This window comes from Chiroxiphia lanceolata, chromosome 2, assembly GCF_009829145.1.
Source record: "Chiroxiphia lanceolata isolate bChiLan1 chromosome 2, bChiLan1.pri, whole genome shotgun sequence".
In the NCBI taxonomy this organism is placed as follows: Eukaryota; Metazoa; Chordata; class Aves; order Passeriformes; family Pipridae; genus Chiroxiphia; species Chiroxiphia lanceolata.
Window position 1 is genome coordinate 59800913 of NC_045638.1, and position 26386 is coordinate 59827298.

At 39.3% G+C, this 26386-nt stretch overlaps 1 protein-coding gene across 9 annotated transcripts in view; it reads left to right on the plus strand.

Moving 5' to 3' along the window:
• Positions 1–26386, plus strand: part of ENOX1 (ecto-NOX disulfide-thiol exchanger 1) — a 361700-nt gene that overhangs the window by 313767 nt on the left and 21547 nt on the right. For 8 of the 9 annotated variants that reach the window (XM_032680006.1, XM_032680004.1, XM_032680003.1 and 5 more), the window contains 3 exons: positions 4635–4819; positions 20589–20696; positions 25290–25346. In XM_032680006.1, the coding sequence (XP_032535897.1) occupies positions 4635–4819; positions 20589–20696; positions 25290–25346 (350 nt within the window). The remainder of the gene's footprint in view (positions 1–4634; positions 4820–20588; positions 20697–25289; positions 25347–26386) is intronic. The other variant, XM_032680010.1, reaches the window with a different exon arrangement.

Here is a 26386-nt window from a genome sequence, read left to right on the forward strand (position 1 = left end):
CCCCAGTATATGAATTAGTAGACTGTCATTTATGTTAACTGTAATGTTATTAGGGCATCATCTAATGATAAATACACGGTGTAGGTGTGCATTACTAGAACTGGTAGAAAATTCTGAATTCTCCCTAATATCCTCAATAAATACATACATTCAGAGATGTGGGGTGTTAACTTTATTTCCTGGACGCTATGACATGATGTGGGTCATAAAAGAGTATAATTACCTTGTATCACCTGTGAAAACTTACTCTACTTTGGCTCCAGTGGATGTTATTATGTATTAGTTTAAATGTAGTCACTAAGTACCAGCTAAAAGTAAAAGGTACAGATCAGTACTAGTCAAAAAGAAAGCACTCTCCTAAATATCCAAGACAGATGCCCTGGAAAAATAAAGTTAATTGCTTGTTTCTTCTGAGACATCCTTAATGGGCATGCCCTTAGACTTCAGTGGATTTCTCATCACCCAGCCACTTCTTGTTTTAAAAATAGTGTCGTTTTGATTTGGATGTAGCCTAGGACCACTGAAGGGAGTCTATCTTGCAACTGAGGCTGTTGCCAAATTGTATATAACACTTCTACCCCAGCACAAAAAATTCACACTAACTTCTTGGACGTCTTTGAAATATCAGTGGGAAGGTTTTCCCCACTTATATATGTCTCATCTTCCTTCAGCTGCTTCTCTGAGGCTGGCAGGTATCATTTTGCATCCCTCAGTGAAAATGCTGTAAAGCAAATATTGAGCTGATTTCCAGCTGTGTTTGTTTAGATAGGAATATTTTCTTCTACTTGCAGCACAGGCAGTTATTTGAGATTGTTGTCAGAGTTTTCTTTTGATATAGCTTCCTTGTATATAGTTCTTCTGTAAATGTTTTCAGCATTCATTGTCTTTTTGTCCTAAGATGCTTTTTAGCCTGCCTCACAGAGGGATTTTATAGATGAATATCTGAACTACTAAACTTAAAATGGCTTGAGATGAGCAAACTTGTTCTCTTTTTCAATTAAAACTACATTCATCAGCTTTGTCAATGCGCTCTTAGCAAAAATTTATGCAGAATTTGAAAAAGTTTACTTTTTAAAATGCAGATTCCCTCCCCTACAAATTCTCCTCTATTTTTATTTTAATATTAAATGAAGTGCCTTTTTTTATATATTACATAATAAATATAAATACAATATAATTAAAATAAATTATAGTAGGGTTTTATATAATAGATATTTGCTTGGAATCAAAGGAGACATTGATCTGAATTCAGAGTTATTTTAATCTTATTGCACTCAAACGTAAATATCTTAAACTTATAGTTATGTTAGGTCAAAACAAAGAATGTTTCTGATTTTGTTTGAAACAGTTACCCAGTGTTGAATAAGATGGACAGCCTGCATCAGATGTCTTTCTTTGACTTATTCTCCTTTTCTGCTAACCTTTCTGTCCACAAATGTTAGGAACCAACTATTTGTAGCTTTAAATTACATGTGTTTAATGTCATACCGTTTGTGGACTCTTATATATAATCAATTCATTTAAATCTTGTGACTATTTAATATTCTGTTACACTGTTGCTATATGTGTTGCATCTTCCTTATTTAAAGATATGTTTCTACCTGGGACACTGTTGTTAGTTGCTTACTATGAAAGGTTAGGAGGATCAGCTAAGTGTGTAATAATGTTGATAAGGCACTGTACACCTCAGAGAATCCTGCCTAATATTACAAACTTAGCTCTCCTGTATTCTTATTCTCCCACTTTAGGTTGTTTGGGATGTTTCCATTTTGTATTAAAATAGATTGTAGCACAGCCTTTGTCTTCTGGTCTCTGCAAAAAATAGTAGGGCACCATTCTTGGATGGAACTTCTTGGTAGCACTGCAATGTAATTGTTGTCATATAGGTTTTATTATGATATATTAAATATCATTTTTAAGTAGCATTTTTAATAATGGCCTTCAGAGGTGTGTCTCTAGGGGGTTTTAGCAGTATAAAAGCTGTATTGCATTCCTACAGGGAAAATGGATGGCTACCTTCATTGCTTCTGTGTATTGTGACTTGTTCAATTTGGAGGAGTTATTTTTTAAACTCTAATATGTTCGTTACTTGCAGCTTACTTGCTTTTGTGAGACATTGTGGCTCTTTTCGTTTCCTCTATTTTGCTGCCCCTGTACCAGGCATCTCTTTTTGTCTGTAGCTGCACTTAATAGCCTGAACTCACCTAGAAGAACGAAAAGGAGGAGGAGTTTTCCAGTTGAACTATATTGTGACCCAGAAAATAGTCAAGGAGCAGGTAGGGCAGTCTGAACCTCAGCTGAATCTGGGTCACAGTCCACATTTCACTGGGGAAATACAGAAGCCTTATGCCTTTCACCTGTACAGCTGCTCTCGTAAGTTTTTTAAGAACTGGAATAGATTATGGTAAGTTACTGCTCCTGAGCTGCTGTAAAAACGGTCTCTATTCCTGTTCTGAGAGCAGAAAGGTAGGCAGTTTCTAGATACAACTTAGTATTACATAAAAAAAAAAAAAAGGTTTAAATTTTGTGATAGTCAAATTGGTAGAAGAGAATACAAATGACAGAGAGACTTTGTCCTGTAGTGACAGAACAAGGGGAAACACTTATAAGCTGAAAGAGGACAGGTTTAGATTGGACATAAGGGAGAAATGTTTTAGGATATTTTAGGATGAGGGTGAGACACTGGCACGGGTTGCCCAGAGAAGTTAGGAGTGACCCATCCCTGAAAGTGTTCAAGGTCAGGTTGAATGGGACTTCAAACAACTTGATCTGGTGAAAGGTGTCCATAGCAGGTGAATTGTACTAGATCATCGTTAGAGGTCCATTCCAACACAAACTATTTAATTTTTACTTGACTTTTTGTTAGACTGAGGTTTCTATTTGCTTGGCCTCCTTTTTCTTGTTTTGTTTTTTTTTTTCTCCTTTCTTTTATTATAGCTTATTTGCTCTTATAAAGATAAAAAAATAAAAAACCCCTCTCATTCTCTTATTTGCCCATTGGACTCATCATTGCAATTTCTTAAGGGTAAATTTTGTCATGGAAGGATGATTGCATGCCTTTTAGAACAATTTAGTCTGATGTAGCAATACTGTTACTGTTGCTAAATCTTCCAGAGAGATTCTGTAAAATATCCAAATTAAGCGCAGTAACCAATCTATGTCTATATTTAACTAGTAGCTAACTGTACTTTATTTTGAATAATGCACTTGTACTATTTTAAAACTAGTAAAAATGATCTGAGATCAAGGTAGATTTGTCCTACCAAAGATAAAACATTTTTATTGCTATTGAAATATTGTGACATTCTATTTAAATGCTGGTATAATTTCACAAATGTGCTGAATCATGTTATCATGGGGAACAAGGGACTCTTATCTGTAGCAGGTCTAGTCAAGAGGTGCCTAAATGGAATTAATATGCAATTTCCTATAATTTGGAGTTTAATCATATTGCTGTTGTAGGTGGGCAAGAAAGAATTCTGTGATACCAAGTCTGAAATCATTTAATCAGGAATGTAAATCAGTTCTGTGCTTCACTTACTGAATGTTGATAGAATTGGCTAGAGTAGATTGTTGTTTTTTAATTACAGCTGCTCTGTAATGTTGTTGTGTTACCAGGTTCCAAGAAGGAAAATAGTACAGTATGGCAGTTTGCTATGCCAAATGACCACTGCTACTCCCAAGTATAAATACTACCAGGAGTGGGTTCTTCTGTGGGATGATAACCACATCCCTAATTAATGAATGCCACCCTTCCCTATATGCATTTATGTTCAGATAATTTATTTAAATAATGTTCCTACTACATGCTTTATAGCCTTCTGCCTTTTGCTACACAAATTTTAGCTTATATTGCAGACTGTGCAAGTCATTTGGCAAATGTAATTTCCATCTCTGCATACTAATCGATTTCTTCACAAACACCTGCTATCAGTTATGATAATAAAAATGCCATTCTAAATTGAAAAGGGGCCAAATGGAGCTTCCTAAGGAAATGACTTAAGTGTCTTTCAATGCCTTTAATGTAGTAATGTTCTTGTAGTGCCAACACGTTTTTTCAGCATTTGCATTTTATATAATTTTACTCTATTACATCATTTTCCTGTCTAAAGGGTTCCTTATAACTGTTGCTACGAAGTAGTTCATCACAAGGCTGGAGAGAAATATCTGTGTTTCCTCTCTCATGGGTCTAAATCCACCAGTTTTACATTTGGAAAATTCCTTAGCACAGGCCTGATTGGAACATCTGGCCACTATGCTAGTATAAATACTAAATGGCTGTATCAATTCCTATAACATCACTGGGAAAATGTTGTAAAGTTGGTTGGTGCCTTGCCCTTGAACCACATGCCAGTTCCTTCCTAAAATATAAACCTAAATTTAGCAGGCAGATTGCAAGTAGCATTTGAATTATCCGGGGTCACGTTATGGCTTCTTCCATCTCAAAAAATAACTTCCCAGCAACAGTCTTTGCCAGAACCTAATCATTTTCAGCTCTGCTGGGTCTTGTCTCAGCTCTAAAATGTCTCGCTGGCTTTCAGCTGTATTGTCATCTCCCCAGACAATGTCCTCTATATTATTTGTAAGGAAACAATCCGTTTTACTGATTTCTTCACATTTTCATTTTCTCTTAGCTCTAGCTGCCCAAGCATATGCGCTAAAGGAAGAGAACGATAGTCTGCGATGGCAGCTGGATGCTTATAGGAATGAAGTGGAGCTCCTGAAACAGGAGAAGGGACAGCTCTTTCGAACAGAAGAAAGCCTTACAAAGGACCAGCAGCTGCAGTTCCTACAGCAGACAATGCAAGGCATGCAGCAGGTATTGCTAAGGAAGAGAAGAACAGGTCTTCTAATTTAGGAAAGTGGTACCATGGGGCTGTGCTGTACTCAAGACTAAAATGTTAGGGACGTTAGATGGGGATATATTTAGGGATAGTCATTTTGGAAATTCGTAAACTGTAAACCCATTGATCATTCAAGAAACTTTCTTATGCTAGTTAGGAGAAAATTACTCTATTGCTCTCCTCACTTAACCCAATTGGCCCTAGTTTTGCACAAAAGTTAAAAATTTTGTCCAGTGTATCACAGTCAATGGTCTGTGATGCCTTCATTTGCATTCATCTGCATCTTTCTTTCTGCTCTTGTTTGAGGATGACTGAGATGCCTCCAGCTTGTCCAGACTACTCTGCTGCTGACTTGCAAATGGTTAGCAGCATCAGTGCTATCTCCTGAGCTCTTACATTTATGCTGACCCATGGACATAACCTCTTCATTCAGCCAGTTTTTTAAGTGGCTTAGTGCAGCAGCAAAGCTTTTTCTCTGACACCAATGAGAAACTGTAGTATGTCCCTGCAGGGGCAAGAGGTGTCAGTTTATCATAAGTATTATCCCCTATTTGTTAGTGTGCTCCTGACGTTGTGCTGGGCAAGTCTTGGCAAGTGTATCCAGACTGCTCCCACTGCTTTGTCTGACATCCACTGACACATGAGCAGCCCTCATTCAACATGCATGTGTACAGCATCTTCCCTGCCCAGGCACTAGTTCGGATGGTACATGGCAAAATGCAAGGTCAGTGGCTCACCGAAACACTGGATTGTGCTCCCATCTATAATGGAGCTTCTCTAGATGGCATTGCAGAAGTTAATTTTGCTTCCTTCGTCTGTCCCCTGAAGCTGCTCATGCATTCCTTGTCACCCCCCGTTATTAGGTTCCGGAAGGGGACAAACTGTACCCACTACTCGACTGTACTAAGCTGCTTTTGTATGACAAAACCCGAGAGATATTCATTGGCATATGAGCTGCCAATTGGGTTAGGAATTGCATGGCTATCACGGTACCCATTGAATCCAGCAAGTCTGCAAATCCCAGCTAACACCAAACAGCAGAGCACAAGACAACCCTACACATACATTTCTATGAACATAAGCCCTTTTAAGCCTGCAGAGTTTTACAAAATTAGGGTGATTTATTGTATAGTGGAATAATTCTGAACAAAATATTTAAAGCATAGAAAATAAATAATTGATAATTCAGGAATAAAATCTTTCCCAAACTTCAGAATTAAGTCAGAAATACTTGAGGTTTCCGTATGCTATAGATAAGTTTGAGGTCTGTTTGTAGTCTTATCCTTATATCAATGGATACTTAAATATCACTGGTTTTATTAAATTTAACATAGTATATATAAAAATTGTGCGATATTTCATCCTGGTGCTAATTCTCTATTAAAATTAGTGAAAAGTGGGCATAAAATACTACTAAATAAAAATGCTAGAGACCTAGCACCCATTTTGCATTATTATAGTTTCCTACCTAGGGTCTTGGATGAAGACCGATCAAGTCTGTAGAATATAAATAGATTTCTATTGAACCTCAAGCAAATGTTAAGAATGCAAATCAATAACAGCGACTCCGTTCACCTAGCCATGGACACTGTAGTCTCTATTCCTCTGAGAGTTTCTATGTTCGTGACAGTTCTGCTGTGAGGTTCTCAATTTTTCTAGTTTGCCATCTCAGGGTCAGACCTACTTACTCCCAATGGGATATAATTAGAGATGGCCCAAGGAGCTGGAGAAGACACTGCAGATAATCCAGTCTGACAATACGCTGAGGAGAGCAGCAACACAGAAGCACAGGAGGTGGAGTTCAGAATATTTGGTGGGAAATTATCAGTCAGTTAAGCAGCTGGATGATGGTTTTGGATTTCAATAATTAGCCATAGTCATGACATCCCGTAACCTTTGTGCTTTTCATGCAGTTCATGCATGAATATTTAGAAATAAACCTTTGATTTAGGTAGACTCAGTTTTATCTCAGCTTGGTTTTGTAAATGTTGAGAGATGACAACCTTAGCTGAAATCCATCAGTATAGCAGGTGCTCAGCATCTATGGAAATCAGTCTCACTATGAAATATTAAGTATATATCTGGGACTTGAATGTAAATAATTTAACAAGACCTGTATTCCCTTTTATCCTTTTGTATATATTAAAATTAATTTCAGACAAGGTAAACTGAATGCCATTGAATTCCTAAACCCTTCATATATGTCAGCATTAAAAAATATATTTCTCCTTTTCTCTTCATTTTCCCCCACTTTTTCTTACACTTCCTCTAACTCTGAAAACTAGAGAACAAGTGACTAGAGCTGCAGGCTGAAAAGCAGATTATCTGAGAAAAAGTGGATGCATTTTCAGAATCAAGACTTTTTTTGTAAATATATTTGATGCCAAACAGTAGCAAATAACACAACACCAATGTATTTTTAATGTACTTCTACCATCTGGATGTTTTTCAGGATTCTTTCCTACATTTGCAGGACTGATGAAATGAATGTTTATTTTCTTTTCCATCACTCCCACTGATCCAAAGTAGCATCAGCAAAATCACACAGATGTTCACTGATGAAGTATACCTTATGGGCCGTAGCAGTAACCTCCTTATTTACTGTGTCTAAAAAAAGAAAATCCTTTGGACTAATGACATTGAACTTACAGGGGTTTTAGTCAACTTCATCCATAAAACTGTGTCACAGTTTAATTTCATACACACTGTGAGATCTCAAACAAATGGAAATAATGTCTTGTATCCATGGTAACAAATGAGATACACTTTACCTGATTTTGAGATGGAAATTGAATTAACTTGTCATTGCTGCATAGGTGGTATTGCCTTCAATTTATTTCTATATGAGAACACACATACCAAGATGATCACTTCTTGAATGGCTCTTTTTCCAGCAGTGTTTGGTATTCTCTGACAAAGTCTGTATTAGAGAAAGGAAACACAAGAAAGGATGTTTTAGTTGTAACTATTTTTACAACACTTGACAGCACAGCTGTAAGAATTTTTTTTAGTCTTGTCTCTGTCTGAAATGTTTTACCAGATACATGACTATAGATAACACAGAAAATATCACCCCACAGTGTTGCTTAATTCTTGCAATTATAAGGCTCAATTTTCAGTGGATATGTAGTTTCTCCAAATTGTAACCAGTGAGTTTAGCGCATTCCATGTGGAATAGCAAGCAGAATTCTTTCAAAAAAAATTCCCAACAAAATCTTTCAGCCATTCCAAGAAAAAAGCAAGAAAAATATAATTTTATTGTATGTTGTCCATCAAATATGATTCTTGAGGAAATGCACTTGCCACCTTTATGCTTTCAAACAGGGGCTCAGCATTCGACAGTGAGTCTCTATTGAGTTAATGATGTGGTTTCCAGATCCTTTATAAAATCTGTCTGAAATTGATTATGTTAGCAAACCTTTGAAAAATGTTGGTTTGCCACATAGAAGATGACACTCATTAGCATATGTCCAAGTAAATTTTAGGTTTTTAGTGGTCATCCAGGGTTGTTCATGAACCGCTTCCATAGCACAGCCATCAGTGCAATGTTTTAAGCCTCAAGGTAGTCCTAAGTCTACAGAGCACGCTGTAGCATGGCTCTCTAATTTAACAAGTTAGCTCTACCTTTTTTGTCAGGCTTAACTGGCCAAGATACGGGGTTGTGCTTGCATAGCTGTACTGATTCCTAAACTGGTACTTCTGCCAATAGACTGTTAGTTCTGCATGGTACTTCATTGCATTATGGAAATGTATGATAACATTCTTTCCTCTCATAACTTCCTGAGCACGATGAGCTGAATTTAAGCTCCTGCAGGCAAGGGTGTCATCCAGAAATCCCCATTTAAATCATACCTCCGTCTATGCAAACTTCAGGAAATGTACACAAGTGTCTACAGCTCTGCTATTGCACATGCTGGGGTGTATTGGGGATATTTAAGAGGCACCACTTTGCCCCCGTTACCTTAGGGGCCTGATTCATTGGCTGAGCTTGGGATCATACTCCTAACACACAGTGACAGCATAAGCTCCCCTTCGTTGGCGGTGATGCGTTAAAGCCTAGCCATGGGGTTATTGCACAAGCAGGGGACACACAGCAGTGCCTCTCTTAAAATTAGTGCTCAAGGTGGAAGCAAAGAGCCAATGGAACAGTCGTGGGGGATAGAGCTGACAAAAAGGCTGATGCGCTGCTACAGGTGCTGTTGGCTTGGTTAGCTCGGCATATCTCAGCAGGAGACTGAGCATATTCTGGACCTGCTGATTGACCCACATGGGTATCACTCTGATGAAGCATGTTGAAAATCCACTTTTGTCTTGTCTTCTTTTTTCTCCCCAAACAATTCCAGTTTCACTTGAATCTAAATGCAGATTGTGAACCTGAACACTCAGAAGCTGGGAACTGCCAGAACCACTGCCTGTGCCTTTTGCTTTGTATACCTCAGAGACCCTTCCCTGTTCAGTGCCGCAGGCAGAGAGTACACAGTTAATCATCATCTATTCAATACCTTCCTGTCCTTGCTGTTCTGTATGCAACTCAAGGTCTTTCTGCAAAGGCCACATGGCTCCTGACATTTCTTACCTACCGAGGACTAGCTTTTGCAGTTTACTAAGCATTTAGCATGTAGAATAAATAGCACATGCACCTGAGACTTATATAGGTTATTTAAAAGGCTTTGATAAGTACCAGATGACTAGCAATCATAAAACCACAGAGTCATTTAGGTTGGAAAGAACCTTTAAGATCATCAAGTCCAACAATTAACCCAATACTTCCCAGTCCACCCTAAGCACCTACACTTCTACACTACACTTCTTTAAAATATCTCCAGGGATGGTGACTCCATCACTTCCCTGGGCAGCATGTTCCAATGCTTGACCACCCTTTCAGTGGAGAAATTTTTCCTAATATCCAACCTAAACCTCATTTCAGGCTTTCAGTGTTCATCCAGGGTAGGACAGTTTGGTCTGTGGTACACCTCACTGTTATGGTTGGGAGGGTGAGAAAAGCTGCTGGAGTGCATTGTAGCACCCTCCTTACACTCACTGCTCCCTCAAAGGAGGATGGTCATGGTACAAATTTGGTGATGAGGACTGTGACGTGCGCACAGTTTCCACCGTGCCATCACTGGGAGATGGATTAGGACTCTTTTGTCTAAGTGAGATGGCACAAGAGTGATCTATCATGTTACGAAGCAAAATCATGTACCCCTAAAATATAGTAACTGCTCTGAGTAGAAAAGCCAGAGGTAGCTAGTGGTGCCTCAGCGTGGTGCCTTTGAAATGAATTGGATTTCTACCATTCCCAGCCACTGGAGTAGAGCCAGTCCATTTTCAGATGTCCTCATAGAGTTAGCAGAAGGTTTTTTTCTACAGGAAAAGATGGCATTGCTCAGGTCTTTCTTCCCCTTTTTTCCTAGCTTTTTCTCATACATTTAATAGAAAAACTTACTATTCCCATGGTCCACACTCTTTCAGTGGGAACAGAGACAAAACGCACATTTCTGTGCAGGAGGTTGCAAGAGATAGTAGGGTAGGGCATCATGAGGACTTTTCTCCTCATCAATCTTTTAACCAATATACTAGCTATTAAGTTCCAATAAGCCTCAGCTGGCATTGAGATCTGCAGCTCTCAGATCCTTCACACATGTTGTTAGCAGTCACAGCCATTCCTTTCTGTCACATACAAACTTCTGAAACAGCGGAAGTCACAGACACAAATGCTGTTGGCTGAAAGTTGCTGAATCTGATGCTGTGTGAGTGCCATGACCATTACAACAATCATTAAATATAGAGGTCGTAGTAGCAGTTCAGTGCTGAAATTAACATCGTTGTTGAATAGATTGAGCATGTTATGGCTATATTTACTAATATAGCCTAAGTGCAGAGGAGATTTGTAGTCTTTTTTTGATTCCATCTATGTCTTGCTCACCAAACACCTGTTCAGGATATAATCCACCCAATGTACTTACACACAACTATAAACTGATTCTTCTCTGAATGCAATATTAAATAAGAGTAAATATAAGAGACAAAAAAAATTATCCCTTATATTTGTGTTTTACCTGCTGAATAAATGGGCCAGAATTAGTGGGAAATGTTTTTAATTACTACTCTTGCAGTATGAATTCCAGTTAGATTGTTCTTTTTTCTTGTAAAAGTGACACTGGAGTAGTAATGGCAATACCAATAACCTTATAGGGAATGGATACAAGTTAAGTGCAAGGGACTGGGCCCAATGTCCAGATGTTCGCTTCCAGACCTGTCTCTTCTGTCACCCAGTGGCCGATACTTGAAAACTGTTTAAGAAATATGTCATCTCAGGAGAGAGAGAAATGCTCCCATAAGTGTTATCACTGTTGTCTAATGCTTTTCAGGGTTCTGTACAGTACTGCCCATGTTTAAACTTCCAGAAAACAGTTACTCTTTCTGATTATATTAAAAAAACCCAAGAGCAGCTGGCAATTAAGTGCTATTTATTTACCTGATCTCAGACATGCCAAATGGGTTCTCTTCTCTGTTTAACAACCTTTCTTTATTGAAAGTAGTATTTGATATCCCACATCTGTGACCACCACTTCAGTAATATTAGAGAAGTGTAAATAAAGGTCCACAGATACTTTAAGCACCTTATTCCTGACAGCTGTTCTAGTGGGAAAATGGAGGAGGGTAGCATCTTTCTTCCTGCTAGTGCTGATAAAGCTAAACTGCGATTGGCAGCAAGAATAAACCCTTCATAGAAAAATAATTGGGTGCACACACTTTACTTAAAATATGAAAGAAATCAACTAATATCTCCATTAAAAAGCTTGTATAGTCTAGTGGTGGTGAAGGAAAAATCTCATAAGTTTTACAGTCCAGTGATCTTACATGAATTTTTTAAAAGATCCTAAATACTAGAATTGGCTTGCTGATTAGAGTTTCCAAATGTCTTTGATGCTATCAGTACTAGGAACTGTTTCCATTTTAGGAATTGTGTCTCATTAGAAATTACACTGAGTAAATTGATTCTCTTCCATAATGTCATTTTTCTAATTAATTTTTTATTCTCCTTCAAAACAAATAAAATATTTTTCTTGACTAGAAAATCAAAATTTCAAAGATCTAATTTTGTTTGTTGAGAAAAGAGCATGCTGTATCATGCTTACTTGCAGTTCCATGAAAGAAGACATGGGATTATACAGTCCAGGTACCATTAACTGGTGAGGAGGTATCCACAATGGACAGTATTGGTGAAAGGTTGGAAAAGATGAAGATGAATGGGTGATCATGTCTTCTTTTGACTGTGCATCATGTGAGATGCCTTGTAGAACAGGTATGAGGGCAGAGGGAACATGATGCTCATCTGGGATCAGCTTGCTTTCGTTGATCGGGATCAGAGAAAACTGTAAGCCCACCTATCCACTTACCTATTGCCGGTAAAGTCAAGGGCTGTGTAATATTCCAGTCATCTCATTTAGCAAAGGCAGGAGGGAGCTTTATTGATGAGGTACAATGGGCTTTGGTCAGACTTCTCCCCTCCACAGGCCACAATCAAAATTAAAGACCTTGCGTAATTTGCTCTGAAAGACAGATCCCATAGAGGGATCCCTGATGCTAGCCCTAAGTGTATATTAGTAAATTGAGAGAATTTAAATTCTGAGAGGAGGGATTGATTCTGTACGGTTCCTAAGGACTTGGGTCTTTTTCTGATTTACTGCAGAAGTTCATAGATGACTGAAGAAAGCTTGGGGGTTTTTTTGAGGAGTAAGAGATATACTAGAAAATTACTTGACAGAGGAAAGCTGTAGAGTATCTCTTAAGCCATTCATTTCACCATACATGTTCTCCTTTCATCTGCTGCCCGACTCTTAACGCTGGTGTTCCTGAACTGCTATGCCTCACAGAAACAAAAGAAACTGAGAGCTAATTTTCTGATATCTATTAGGTCTAGAACTAGAAAAACTGAAGTCAGAGGGTACATCTAGAGGTTGTGTACACCTCTGCTCAAAACAAGAGCATCTCTGGAGTTGTCTCAGTTTTGCTCGGGACCTTGTCTAGCTATGGTCTCTGTACCCCCAAGGATGGAGAGTCCATAGCTTCTCTGAGCCCTTGTTCAAATGGTTGGCCACCCTCACTTTGGAATATTTTCCTTATATGTAATACGAATGTTTCTATTTGTCCTCAGTCCCCATTCAGGACAAGACTGACTCCACCTTCTCTGTAACCTCCCTTTAGGTAGTCTCTGTATGTCTGTGTCCATCTGTCTGTTTTCTCATTTGGCATATTTCTTGTGATACAGGCCTGCCTGCAACTACTCTGAGTACTGTAAATCTGTAGGACCTCTGCAGTCAATCTAATAGCATGGAAGGGAAGCATGGCAAACATCTCCCTAAGAAGCAGCTGGACAGAGTTCATCTTTAGTGCTACCATACACACTCACCCATCAGATGTGTGTCCACTGCCTGGCCCCCTCCAAGGCAGTTCAGCTTTGGAGTTAACATGTTCAGCATGATCTTTGCCTCTGGCCGGAGAGCCAGGAAGACTCACTTTGCAGGTGAATGTCCATCAAACAGGAGCTGGGCTGTTGATCTACATGCAGCTCTTCACCAGCCCTCTTTTGTCACTGCAAACCCCATGATCCATCCAAATAATGCCATCCACATGGCCAGGGACACAGCCAGTCCCTGAGAGGTGGGAGGGATGAGAAACATTGCACTGTTACATTGTGTTTCTTTTTAATCCTTTTAAAAAAAAATCCACAATCATACTCTTTATTTTAATAATTCCTTGCTGCAACATGGCTAACTTCCTTGAGGGCTCATTTCTAAAGCTTCTCTGACTTGTCTTTCACATTCTCCTGTTTCCTTGGTGATTTGTCAGGCCTCATCAGCATCTTGTTACTAATGCATATTTGCTCAGCTGGGAAGTCACTTTCTCATTATTCAAGCCTGCCATGTGCTGGCCATTTGCGATATGAAATCTTGTCTGTCTTACAAAAAGAGAAAACACTCTTCCAGACAGTCCACGGGAGTACTAGGAGAGGGATTTGTATTTTTATTTTGCAATTAGTTGATTTCATTTTAATTCATTATTTCTTTTCCTTCTAGCTAAGAAAGATTCTGAAAAAAAATATTTACCATCCTTCTCCTTCGTATTTGTGAACAGCTTCTAAGAATTTTGAAGCACTTATTTTCCTTGCTGATTTTTGTCCTCTTCCAACTTTAACTTCTTTTCTTTGTATAAAATAAAGTTAAAAAAGACAGAGCAAGGTTTTACATGAGGAAATAGCAAAATATATAATAAACCCTCAGAAACTGCTATCATAAGTGAGTCCTTTAATTTTTAGGTGAACTCTGCAGGCAGTTCAATGCCTGTGATCTCTGATTATAGTGTAGTTTAGGGGAAAGGGCTTCACTTTTGCACACATGAGAACTGCTTTCCAAGGTTACTGTTTTATATGAGTGCCTTGATTTCATTGGGACTGAAAAAAGTAGCCTTGACTGGGATACCACCTACCTATATGAGACATGTAAGTTTCACCTTTCTTTTAGGCACCTAGTGAATCAGATATTCCCATTTTTTCTGTATAGGGATATCTTTACTATAGGTGATAAGTGGAGAGTAATATGAGTATGCTGCTCCATGAATTATGTGGATAGGAACTCAGTTTGCCCGAGTTCACTGGGTGTCTAAGACAATCATTCAACTAAGTTGATTTATTTGGACTATGTAAGACCATTCCTCTTTGACTGATACACTAATTTCAGAAGAGTTTGCTGCAGATCATTTCTGGACACTCTGTAACTACTCCATAAATGGGAGAGCCTTTGCCTCATTCCCATGGCTGAACAGGATGTGTTTGCTGAAACTACCTGCACAACCTGTGATCAAAGTCAGCACTCACACCTCAGAGGTGTTCTTTTGTCTGCTCTTCTTTACTGCCCTTTCTTTAAGGTCTTTGTAACCCTTTCATGCTTCATTTCAAGCAGCTGTAGAGAAAATCATAAACAAAGTAGCAGGGGCTGGACCATTCAGCAATATAACTGCTAAACTTGTGGCGAATGCTGATTTTCTTTTTCCATTATTCTATCAGCCTTACAGTATCCTAAGTACAGCCTCAGGCCCTGTTGTGGCTTCTGATCTGCCTCGTTTTTGTTTGCGTGCAAAGTTGATGGTTTCATGCTGGAAATCGTGCATTCCTTCTGAGATCCTTGTCTGTCCTACTAGGCTTGGGGTGTGACCACACTTCTAGATATATCCATAATTTATATTCAAATGTACACTGCCTTTTGAGGAGCAATGAAGAACTGTGGACAGGGAGGAGGAGAGGAAAGAGAAGGAGTATTTCATGGCTGCACAGTGGTACACAACAGCAAGCTATTACTTTCCCTTTAGGGCTTCTCGTATATTCTAAGGCAGTGTGTGTTGTTCAGTTGTTAGCATTCTTGGCCACACTGGTACTGCATTGTACACATCCTGAGTAATTCAGCTGGCTTCAATAATGCCATCTATATTTAATGTTTCAGAAGCTGCGAAGATTGGTTTAAGATGGTAATTTTCTGTCTGCACTTTTGAGATCTGTGCAATATGGGTGGTACTGAACTGTCTCTGGTAGAGATTCAGCCAGAGGTGGGAGTGTGTGAAAAAAAACCCAACAAAATAAAACACACCCCCTCTTCTCCCCCACAAATGAAATTAGCTAACCACTTATTATGTACAGGGAGGAACTGGTCCTCATGAATGAAGGAAGCTTAACACAGAAGAGTGATATTTACCATTTCTACACAGAGCAGTTTCAGAGTTGCCATTGGAAACAATGTCTTGCATTTTTGGGGGGATCTAAAATGGACTGATTGGTATGGATAGACAACCAGGAGATTAATTCTTTTCTGCTTTTCCATCTCCTCTCTGGAAATACCAGTTAGAGGATATTAGTGATGTCTACCAGTCTGATCTGGTCCTACTACACAGCTTCATCTCAGAGTCAACCTGGCAGCCATGATAACAAATGCTTTTGGTTGCATAAAGACCAGTTGAGCTTCCATACTGGTACTGGTGGAGCTCTAGGCTCTGCAGGTGTCTCTCTCCAGGATCATCGGAGCTATAATGATGCTGTGACATGGTTTTCTGCTTCCTCACACTTGGATTTTGGCTCAAGGAAGACTCTTGCACAACTTGCAGGGCACTCTCAGAGACCCAAAGAACTGCACACTAAGGACATGGAAGACACCAAGAAAATGAGCCAGGTATTTCCTGGCTGTGTAACCATGAAATTACTCCTTTGCCTGATGACACTGGGGAACTGCTGTCTGAATGCCATGGACATGTCACAAAGCTGGAGATATCAGGGCTTAAAGGAAATGGCCAGAGACATGAGACAAGATGTAAAAAAGGGGCACTTGTATAGCTGTGGTGGCCGTAGCTGTGTGGCTAAATGGGCACAGGGGGAAACTCTGGCAGAAAGGCTAGGTGAGATGGCAAAGCAGGTGGAACAATATCAGACAGCAAAACATTAAAACCAAGAATAATTTATTTATTTTGATTGATTGTGGTATATACTTGCAAGCAAACTGAAGGGCAGAAGAAATACCTATAGGATCAATTTTTAATAAGCACAAATATATGTGAAAAACAAAGTAATTCTGAATACCATCATCTTGACATCATTCGTTATAATCTTTATAGAGAGGCTATCTGTTTATAAGCAGGCATGACAGCAGTCCCAAGTTATGAAACTTGTTGCATTCCTGCTAGTGTAAGATCCTCTTCCCATTTGCTTCTAACTTTGCCAAACATCAGGTATTTGTGCTGAAATTTTTCAGGCTGTTCATTTGTCTTAGGCTGATATTTTTTCCACTTGAATATATTTCTTCATTTTCCAAAATAAGACTAGAAGAGAAAAATATGCTGTTTGGCACGTATAGCTCCATGTTACAACTTCTTGGTGGCAGCATCAACCACTCAGGAAAAAGAAATACCCAAACCTGATCCATGCAAAATTAGCAGGTTCTGCAGCTTTTAGAGATAAATATGAGGGAGAGAAATAGAAAGTTAAACCCCCAAGGGTTGGCTACAAATTTTAAATAATTTTATCATCTTTGAAGTTTGGATGGGAAGGTACCACTTCTGTGAATGAAAAACCTTTTGTATGACTGGGAATATGGTGCCTTAGTTAAAGATATTCTGCTTTCCACCCCTGTGAAAATAGGACCCTTTGAAAGTATGAGCCTTTGTACACACAGTAAGCCTTCAGTAGTTGACAGTTTAACCACTAAGACTGCAGGAAGATTTTTATCTCATATCAAGCACTTTATAGCTCATACTGCAATGAGAATGCACACTCTCTTACTCGAGGGAAACTGAGCATGTTGGATATTTTCCTGGGATTCCTGTTCCTCGCTGGTCCAGAGCCAAGAACAAAGATGCAGAGCATCACATCTCTCTCTCTCATGCTCTCAGTGTCTTCCACACCAATTCCTTCCATGCTCAGACAGTTTTGGAAAAATACATTAAACACAAAACAGGAAAAGTCAAGATCAAAGGAAGAGGTATATAATTAGACTAAATTACAGTGGGAGATCACAGTGGGAGATGCAAAAATAAAACAGTAGAAGTTTGTGAACTGATCTGCAATATGTCAAATGTGACCATGGAAGAACCATGGGGAGGGGGTGGGTAGGATGGGGAAGGAAATAGCAGTTCAGTTGTGTAACAACTTCAACCTATAAGTCAAACTTGGTTTCCCCTTTGTAACAGACATTCAGTATTGAAAAGGCTATTCAGGATCACGATAGACTGAAAACTCACTTGGGATCTTCCAGATGGGAATTTATGTTGTTCAGAATGACAGCCTCTAGGGTTTCTCCCAGAAGCTGAAGTAAAATCTCTGAAGCAGGTTGAAGGTAGTCTGGCCACACTAGTGAGACATAACTGCTCAGAGAAGACTCCGAAATGGGGGAAAAGGCTCCTTTCTAATAACAACCCTTTGCCATGTTCAGGTGTGTAAGGTGAAACAGGTTGCAGGTGCGAAAGAGAGGACATTTCACCACCTGCTGCTAAGTGACACATCTGCTTCTCAAACCTCAGGTGTTTCGGCTAGTGACCCTTGAAAGGGTTTATGCCATATTTCTAGTATCTTGTGTTCTCTGCTTCTCTTCTGAGTCCTGGAATCCATTCTTTCTAAATTGCAGACATCAGCTGGATCTATCCTAGGTAAAACTTAATGGTCTGTTGTAACATGAGTTTACATGGGGTAACTAAAGGGGGTTACTAAGCAAGTTTGCAGACAATACAAAACTGGGAGGAGCTGTTGACTCCCTTGAGGCAGGGAGGACCTGCAGAGAGATCTCGACAAATTAGAGGGCTGGGCAATCACCAGCCACGCAAAGTTCAACAAGGAAAAGTGCCAGATTCTGCACCTGGAATGGATCAATCCCAGATGTTCGTACAGACTGGGGAATGAGATGCTGAAAAGCAGTGCCACAGAAAGAGACCTGGAGGTCCTGGTCAATGGCAAGTTGAATCTGAGTCAGCAGAGCCCTGGCAGCCAGGAGGGCCAACCTGTCCGGGGGGGCATCACGCAAAGCATCACCAGCCGGTCAAGGAAGGGGATTGTCCCACTCTGCTCTGCACTGGGGCTGTCTCACCTGGAATATTGTGTGCAGTTTTGGGCACCAAAATATAAGAATGATATTAAGCTATTAGAGGGTGTCCAAAGGAGGGCAATGAAGATGGTGAAGGGCCTTGAGGGGAAGCCATGTGAGAAGTGTCTGAGGTCACTTGGTGCGTTCAGCCTGGAGAAGAGGAGACTGAGGGGAGACCTCATTGCAGTCTATTACTTCCTCCTGTGTGGAAGAGGAGAGGCAGGCAACCAGTGACAGGACCTGAGGGAATGGCCTGAAGTTGTGTCAAGGGAGGTTTAGGTTGGATATTAGAAAAACATTCTTCATGAGGGTGGTTGGGCACTGGAACAGGCTCCCCAGGGAAGTGGTTTCAGCACCAAGCCTGACAGAGTTTAAAAAGCTTTTGGATGATACTCTCAGGCACATGGTGTGACTCTTGAGGATGGCCCCATGCAGGGTCAGGATTTGGATTCAATGATTCTTGTGGGTCCCTTCCAACTTGGCATATTCTGTGATTCTGTGATTCTGTAATGGTCCCTTCTGGGGACCTACATAGATATTACTGTGTGACCTATGACAATATACACAAATTCAGTGTATCATTTGAAAATGTAGGAAGTAGTACCCAACAGGCAAGATGAACACAACCCTGGTCAAGAAATGCCAAAGTAGAGCTTCCTACACAAAAGTTGGTTGGGCATAAGCCTCAGTGGAAGAGACCCAGTTATTTCATGGAAAAGTCTCAAAATTTGAAATGTTCTTGTGCTGTGGTACAGTGAATACATATACCAGAATGTCTCTTGAAGGCTCCCAGGGAGCAGTCTAGGTGGCAAGATCCATCAAAAAACTAACTAACCTAGCTGGACTGTAGAGTGTATGAGATAAAATCAGACATATACTCACATGTATTTTTACTTCAGTGGCTGAATTAATCCATCATACTGATGTTCACTTACACAGAAATACACTACCAATAACTCCACAAGTCCCTGAAATGTCACCTGTTTCCAAGGTGCTCTGAAAACAATACTGACACCATGTCCTTTGATGCCTTCTTCCTGTGCAGTGGAAGAAGGGCTTTTTCTAGGTTTGCTATCTGTAACTTACAAAGATGCTGAACACCTGCAACATCAGTTTGAGTCCGTTACCAGCCTAAGCTGGTAACTAAGTTTTAGATGTAGGTACATGGTTAGATCACTAATGCATGCTAGTAAAGCAATTAGTCATTCAGTTAGTCCTTAAAAAGACATGTGCTTACAAGCAATATGTTGCCCCAGCAGAACACAGTTTCCTTTCTTGATCACTAAGGGAATACACCATAAACTTCTTTTTTTAACCTCACATTTGTCTGCTCTTGCTCTTCAGCAGTATCTAACATTCTTTGCATCAATATAAAAATACATAACTGCTTCAGAATTAATTAAATCTACTGACCTGTTCTTGACAGTCGCAATAAATCTATGCAGAACCTAAAGCTAGCCAAGAGCAGGAGATGTGGGCTTTTAAATATGCTCCTGCATCCCAGAATTCTCTTCATAAAAATAGATTTTGGTCATAGTTTTTTGTTTTGACAGGTAAGCAGTCTTCCTGGCTGATATATTGATTGTAGGGCATCAGTCTTCCTGATCTAATGAAATATCACAGCACAAGAGAAAAAAAAAGGAAAGCTTTTGTCTTCTTGGCAAGTCAGTCTGAAAGCTTTCCAGAATATTGCTTTGCATAGAATGAAAATGGCTGTGGGCCAATGACTAATTATATTAAAGGGCTGTGCTTTTAAATTATTTACGTACCATAGTGTTTACCCCAGTATTATTAAAACCACTGCATATACTTCTACAAATAAAATTTTGGTTCAGATGAATGTGACAGTCACTCTGTGGGTGATGTAGCAGGAGTTTCTACTTTAATGTAATAAATAGCTTAATGCACATTAGCAGATGCATTACTCTTGGATCACTGCTGCAGAAGGAGATGCAGATGAAAATAATTTACCTCTGGTCCATTTAGACACAGCAGATTATGCAACAATAATAACTGTAGGAGCAGACTGCAAAACATTGTTTGAAATGAAGATTTATCAGACTGAGGATTTGAAACTGCTTTGGATCCAGATGATGCTAACCAGAAGCTTCTTTTCTTTGTGCAGCAATTGTTGAGCATACAGGAAGAATTAAATAACAAAAAATCCGAACTGGAGCAGGCAAAGGAAGAACAAACACATACTCAAGCAATGCTTAAAGTCCTGCAGGAACAGGTGAGTGGTTTGGCAGGAGAAAAATGCTGGCTGAGGCATGCTAAGAGGGTGGAAATCTCATGGCTTCACCTCCAAAATCCACAGGATTCTGATCGTGCTGTGAGTAAGAAATAACCTTATGTGACCTGTATGTCTGTTCTAATTAGGCTAACAGAGAGTTTGAGAAAACAGAGTGAAAAGGGACCCTTACTTTATACTATCCAGTATTGAAATTCATGTCTTGAATAACATTTCCTCTTAGGTATTCTACATAGATACCAGTGATATGCGTTTTCACTCTGACTTTAAAAAAAATATTGGGTGAGTTAAATATACCTGAAACAAAATATTTATTCCTTCTAAGTTTAGTATTCAAAAAAAAAGATTTTGGCCTCTCCTCTGCAATTCATTTTTATATGAATATATAAAATAATGACATTATCATAATGGCATTAAAAAAGTAGTTAATGCACTTATTTAAGCAGTGAGAAGCAAATCTCTGTAAATCTGATTATCACATCTTCTTTGACGCTAAGGTGTTCTATGATATTGAGAAGTATATTTGATAGTATTGTTTTATAAGCACGGTAAGATGGATACTTACACAGCAAAAAGAAAGTCTGGTCCTAAATCTGTAAATCTAGAGAAGAAACAGTGCATTGTGTGCAAGCCCAGTGTGCACAAATACATTTTGTCTCAATAGACCACATGGCATGGATGCACTGAAATAGCAAATACCCACCTGTGTGGCACAGCCACAGTCTTTGCTTTGAGACCGTATTTTAATCCTTTCTGCATAAACTTTGAGCTAAAATATTTGATGACTTAAAGTATTTGCAGTTTAAAGTCTGTGGGATCTGAATTGCTTAGATGGCAGAGATTCAAACTGCTGTTGGTTCTTTTGTTCAAGATTTGTCGGCATGTATGTCTGAATATGTCATCAGACAGATGTATGCATTTAATGTACATATTGGGAAAACTAAATTATGCTTATTTCTGATTTTTTTAATGCTTGTTACAAAAGCTGTAACATTTTTTCACATTTAACATTTGTCTTTGAACATATCTAGTGACAAATATATTCTACAAACTAATAATTTACATTCTAGAAGCTTTTATGTTCAGATACATGTTCTTAGCATTTATGGTTACAGAGATAACTTAAATGAAAGCTGATGCAAGAGTGTAATAAAGAAAATGCAATGAGGAATAATGGATTTGGTAATGACAGAATCTTTATAAACACAGAATCCACCAGGTCTCTTGAGTTAATTGCATCTCATTTCCATTTTCACATGGCATTCAAGGTATAGCATTATAAAGTATTTTTTTTTAAAAAAAAGGAATTGCATGAAGTTATTTTATGTCTTTGTAGCAATTAAATGCTACAAAAACATATAGGAAGATCTTGCAATGTGAGGCCCAGCAGGGACCACCAGGGCAGACTTCTGAATCTCCGCAGACTCCTACTAATTGCAAATCAAATGTGTGCTCATGCTAGGCAGACAGGAGAAACAGTAGTTGGAAAAAGGCAGGATAGATCTGCATTTGTCTTGAGAATTAGCTCTGAAACACGCCTAAGGCCAAGACTGTAAGTAACCAGAATTTCTAAAGAGTGCTAGGCAGCCAGTGTGCTTCTCCAAGAATCCTGAACAAGTTCGAAAACTTTCCAGAACAGCAGAAGCCATAGCAATAATGACCCCCCCCTTGCCAAGGCTCACAGCTTTTCTTTACAAGCACCACAGCTTATCTGTGTGTTTTATCCACAATGGGTATTGAAAATCATTCAGCTGAGTCAGGTATTTATTTTATTTCAAAAATAAATAGTGCAGGACTCCAGCCTTGACTGTATGGCTTGGTTTTGTGATAGGTTTGCTAAAAACTGCCTTTTCATCCCAAGTTAGCAGAGGGATCCCACCTTGCCTTACTGAGGGCATGTTTGCTCGGAGAGGTGCAGCTGCGTCCAAGCATGGTTGTTCCATTCACCAACCCAGCCACATTCAGGCTGGGATGTCCTGCTGGGAGAGGTCCTGTTTGCTTGTGCACCATTTTGCACTGCTGTAGTCAAAAGGCTGCTGGATCAGATCCAGCACATGACCGTCAGCTCTGGTTGTCTGAGGGATTCACATCCACTTGTTTGAGTCAGATCTACTACACCGTAGTATTAGATTTATCAGAGACTTCTGACTCCTCATCCCTTCTCCTTCTAGGTAGGCCCTTCCTTGTTACTGGCACTGGCTCAGTGTGTTGCCTCAGCAAACTCTCTGCTGGTAACATCACACTTGCCATCAACTTGCGATGAAGTCAGCCTAGAGGGTAAGGCAAGTCCTGCTTTTCCAATATTGTATATTTTTTCTGAGCTTCCTATTTCAACATGTCTCTATTTAGCATGTGAGAGAATAATATAATTTAAATGTTAATTTAGAAAAAAAAACAATATTGGAAAAAAAAGATACTTCATCTCTTTAGCCTTTGGGAATGCAGCTGCACACTTTCTACCCTTAAGTTTTCCACCGTTATCTCCACTGGTTCACCTCCACTTCTTACTGTGGTGGTCCTAGTCCAGACATGGATGCTAGCACCTTCTTGCCTGAGCTCTGGCATCCTTTTCAGAGTGTAGCATGCAATAAAAGAGATGGAAAGGCTCAAGCATCCTTTCTGCATTATATTAACTGGTGAAGCAGTGCCAGGGCGATGGTGGTGGGAAACCATGGTGAGGTGTAAGCCTGCTGGACCAATGTAGGCTGGAGGCTGAGCCCACTCTCCTGTCAAACGTACATGTGGCTGATGGTGTGTCACCAGAAGAACAAATGAAAAGCATTGACAAGGAGCCAGCAGCCACCAAGGGGTGATGGCACTTTATCAATCTGGAAAAGGAAAGGCGAAAAGTAAGTGATGAGCGGCATTCCTTGAGCACTCAGGATGTGGCACTGGCGTGCAGATGAGTAATTCATATTCAGATGAGTAATTCAGCTGAACCCGACAGGACTGCTCATGTGAGGTGAATTTCTATAATGAAGAATTGGTAGAATCAGGAAACAGCTCTTTCCGTCACACTGTGATGCAGAAATACCTAATTCTGGTATTTGACTGGACGTAGCTATCTCAGGTTGTTCCTACCAGCCATCCTCAGGATGGTTATTTTTTTCAGTGAGGGAAAACATGTAGCCTTTACTGGAAATGCACCACCCTGCTGTCAGTATAAATTGCAGACTTTTCAAGGATATTGAAAGATGAGCTTTGGTGAATTGAACCAGGACACTTGATGAACCTGCAGTCCCCAGCTATCCTTTGTACTACTTTATCAGGAATTGTTGTCCCCTTCCCTCTCCATCAGGACTGGTTTAGTGGCTTGAACAGCAGTTCCTGAACTGGTGCAGTTTACAGCCCTGCGTAATAATAAGGTATGAACAGACCATGGCCTGCTTACCTTAATAGTCAAATTGGAAACTGTGACAAGTTGGAAACTGAGTCACACTCACTTCAGCTGTTGATGCCACATAGCAAAAATACGATGGAAGTAACTTAGCTGCCCTCGGATGGTAGTTCACCAACACTTCTGAGACAGGCATCTAATCGATACATAAGAGAGTTCCATTTTACCCGGATTTTAGGACTGTTGTCAGTCAGAGCCACAGCTGTAGCATCAACGGTTGCATCAAGCCCAGCTTCTTTGGCAAAAAACAAGGAATTCAGAGGAAACTTCTGTTTATCGTTCCCCATCCCTCCCCCCAATCCCCAGATATCTATTCCGAATTAAGTTAGAATAAAAGCACAATTCTTCAGAGCTTTACCTAAAGAGCAAATGGTTCTGGGAGCTACATTTAAGTGTACAAACCTCCATGGCTTAGAGGCTCAGGAGAGCTGCTGTGTCTCCTCTTTGCTCTGTTTGCTCAGTCACAAGATGAACAACAGCATATTTCACTGTGAGCAAGGACTTTCTTAAAATCTCTTGAGAGTGAACTTTACTACCTCTCGTGTAATCCTGGATTTTCCCCAAAAAGCTAATTCAGGAGGGAAAAAAATTTTTGTTCAGGTCATATATTTGCAGTGTCTCCTCAGCTCTTCCTGCCACTGGTTAAATAAAAGATCTGTCCTTCTCCTCACCTCCTTTTCCATCATATTGATGAGCCAGGAGTTATTTAGATGCTTCCTCAGAAAGACAACATATAGTAGCACTTTGGCACCCTAAACGGCTCAAAATATATCATTCAAAAGTAATTGTTAGCAAAACACTATTTAGCTAGTAGCAACTTGCAAACATTGTAAAGTTTAAATTAATAGCAACAACAATGGGAAATGAAATTGTTTATTATTCTTGAGAGCAAATTCTGTACACATTTTATGCCTTGAAACTACTTTCTAATCTTATTATTTAAAAAATAATGACCCAATCTTATTATTTTTCTTTTTTTTTTTACCAACCTATCAAGCCTTAAGTATGTTGGTTTCAAAATGGTTTGAGCAAAAACTCATTAGAATTATATGCTCCATCTGTTTTTCTCATTGGAAGCTTTATAAAATACTCTTTCAAATAAATCAAAGATAACTGTGTGAAATACTCAAGTAATGTGCTTGTTTTGTTCTATTTTGTTTTTTGTTCACTCTTTGCAGTTAAAAAGCGCCAAGGAATTAGCAGAAATCAATGGGCATGATGAATCTCAAGCAAATGTAGGTACAGCTGTCTATGTACAGATTTAGATATATGCATGTGTATGGTCTGAAATTTACTATTTGTGTCTTAAGGCTGATAGAATGGCTGAATGATTTGCACATCAGGTTTGAAGTGCCTGTTTTTTCCTTGAAGCCACAGGTTCAAATCCCAGCAAACTTCATTTCGAGGTAGATAAATTGGGTTCCGTGCAATTTACTTTGTAGGATTTATTTGGATGAGACTTTAACAACCAGTGTCCTACTTGCTATATGTGGGTGTTAAAGATACCATGGAAACGACTGCAAAAGAAATGCTTTTCCTTAGTGTCCTGTCCAAGATTACTCAAGCTACAAAGTTATATCATTTGTTTCTGTAGCTGCCACCTTGAGCTGGGCAAGTCTGGCCATATTTCAGTTCTGAGCGAAGTGATTTATGCAGGTGTATAATTTGGAAACAGTTAATTTGCACGAGAGGACTAAATTAATTCATTGAATCGTTATTTTGTGCAACAACATGAAAGGACTGTTAAGGTCATGTTTTTAAAACCTGCTGCCAAAAAAAAAAGAGCTTCTGTTATTCCCTTAATGATTGCAGTCAAAATAGCAATTTCCATAAGGGGAGAGAGAAAAAAAGGGTAAGTTCTGTGCTATGTTTGTCATCCAAACCATGCAGTCTTGTGCTTTGTCATAAATATATGAAAATTAAAACTGATTATATACAATATTTTCCTCCTAGATAAGAGAATTAGCAACAGTTTGAACACTAGTATATTTTAACATCTATTTTAGTCCATGCGTTGTCTAATGGCTCAGCCCGGAAAACAGATATATTTTAAACCTGAATAGAAGGCTCAAATTTTGTGAACTGCTTAGTGATAAGGAAATGTTGTCCTCCTTTTTTTAATCCTTTCCTGAAACTCATTCATTGTGGTTCGTTTCTGTGGTGAAGTCAATAGAGCCTCATAGTTCTCAGCATTTGAGCAGGAGACATTCAATATTGTCTGATAGCTCCAACAAACTGCAACTGCAGTCTGTCTGCACAGCGTCCCATTGCTCCT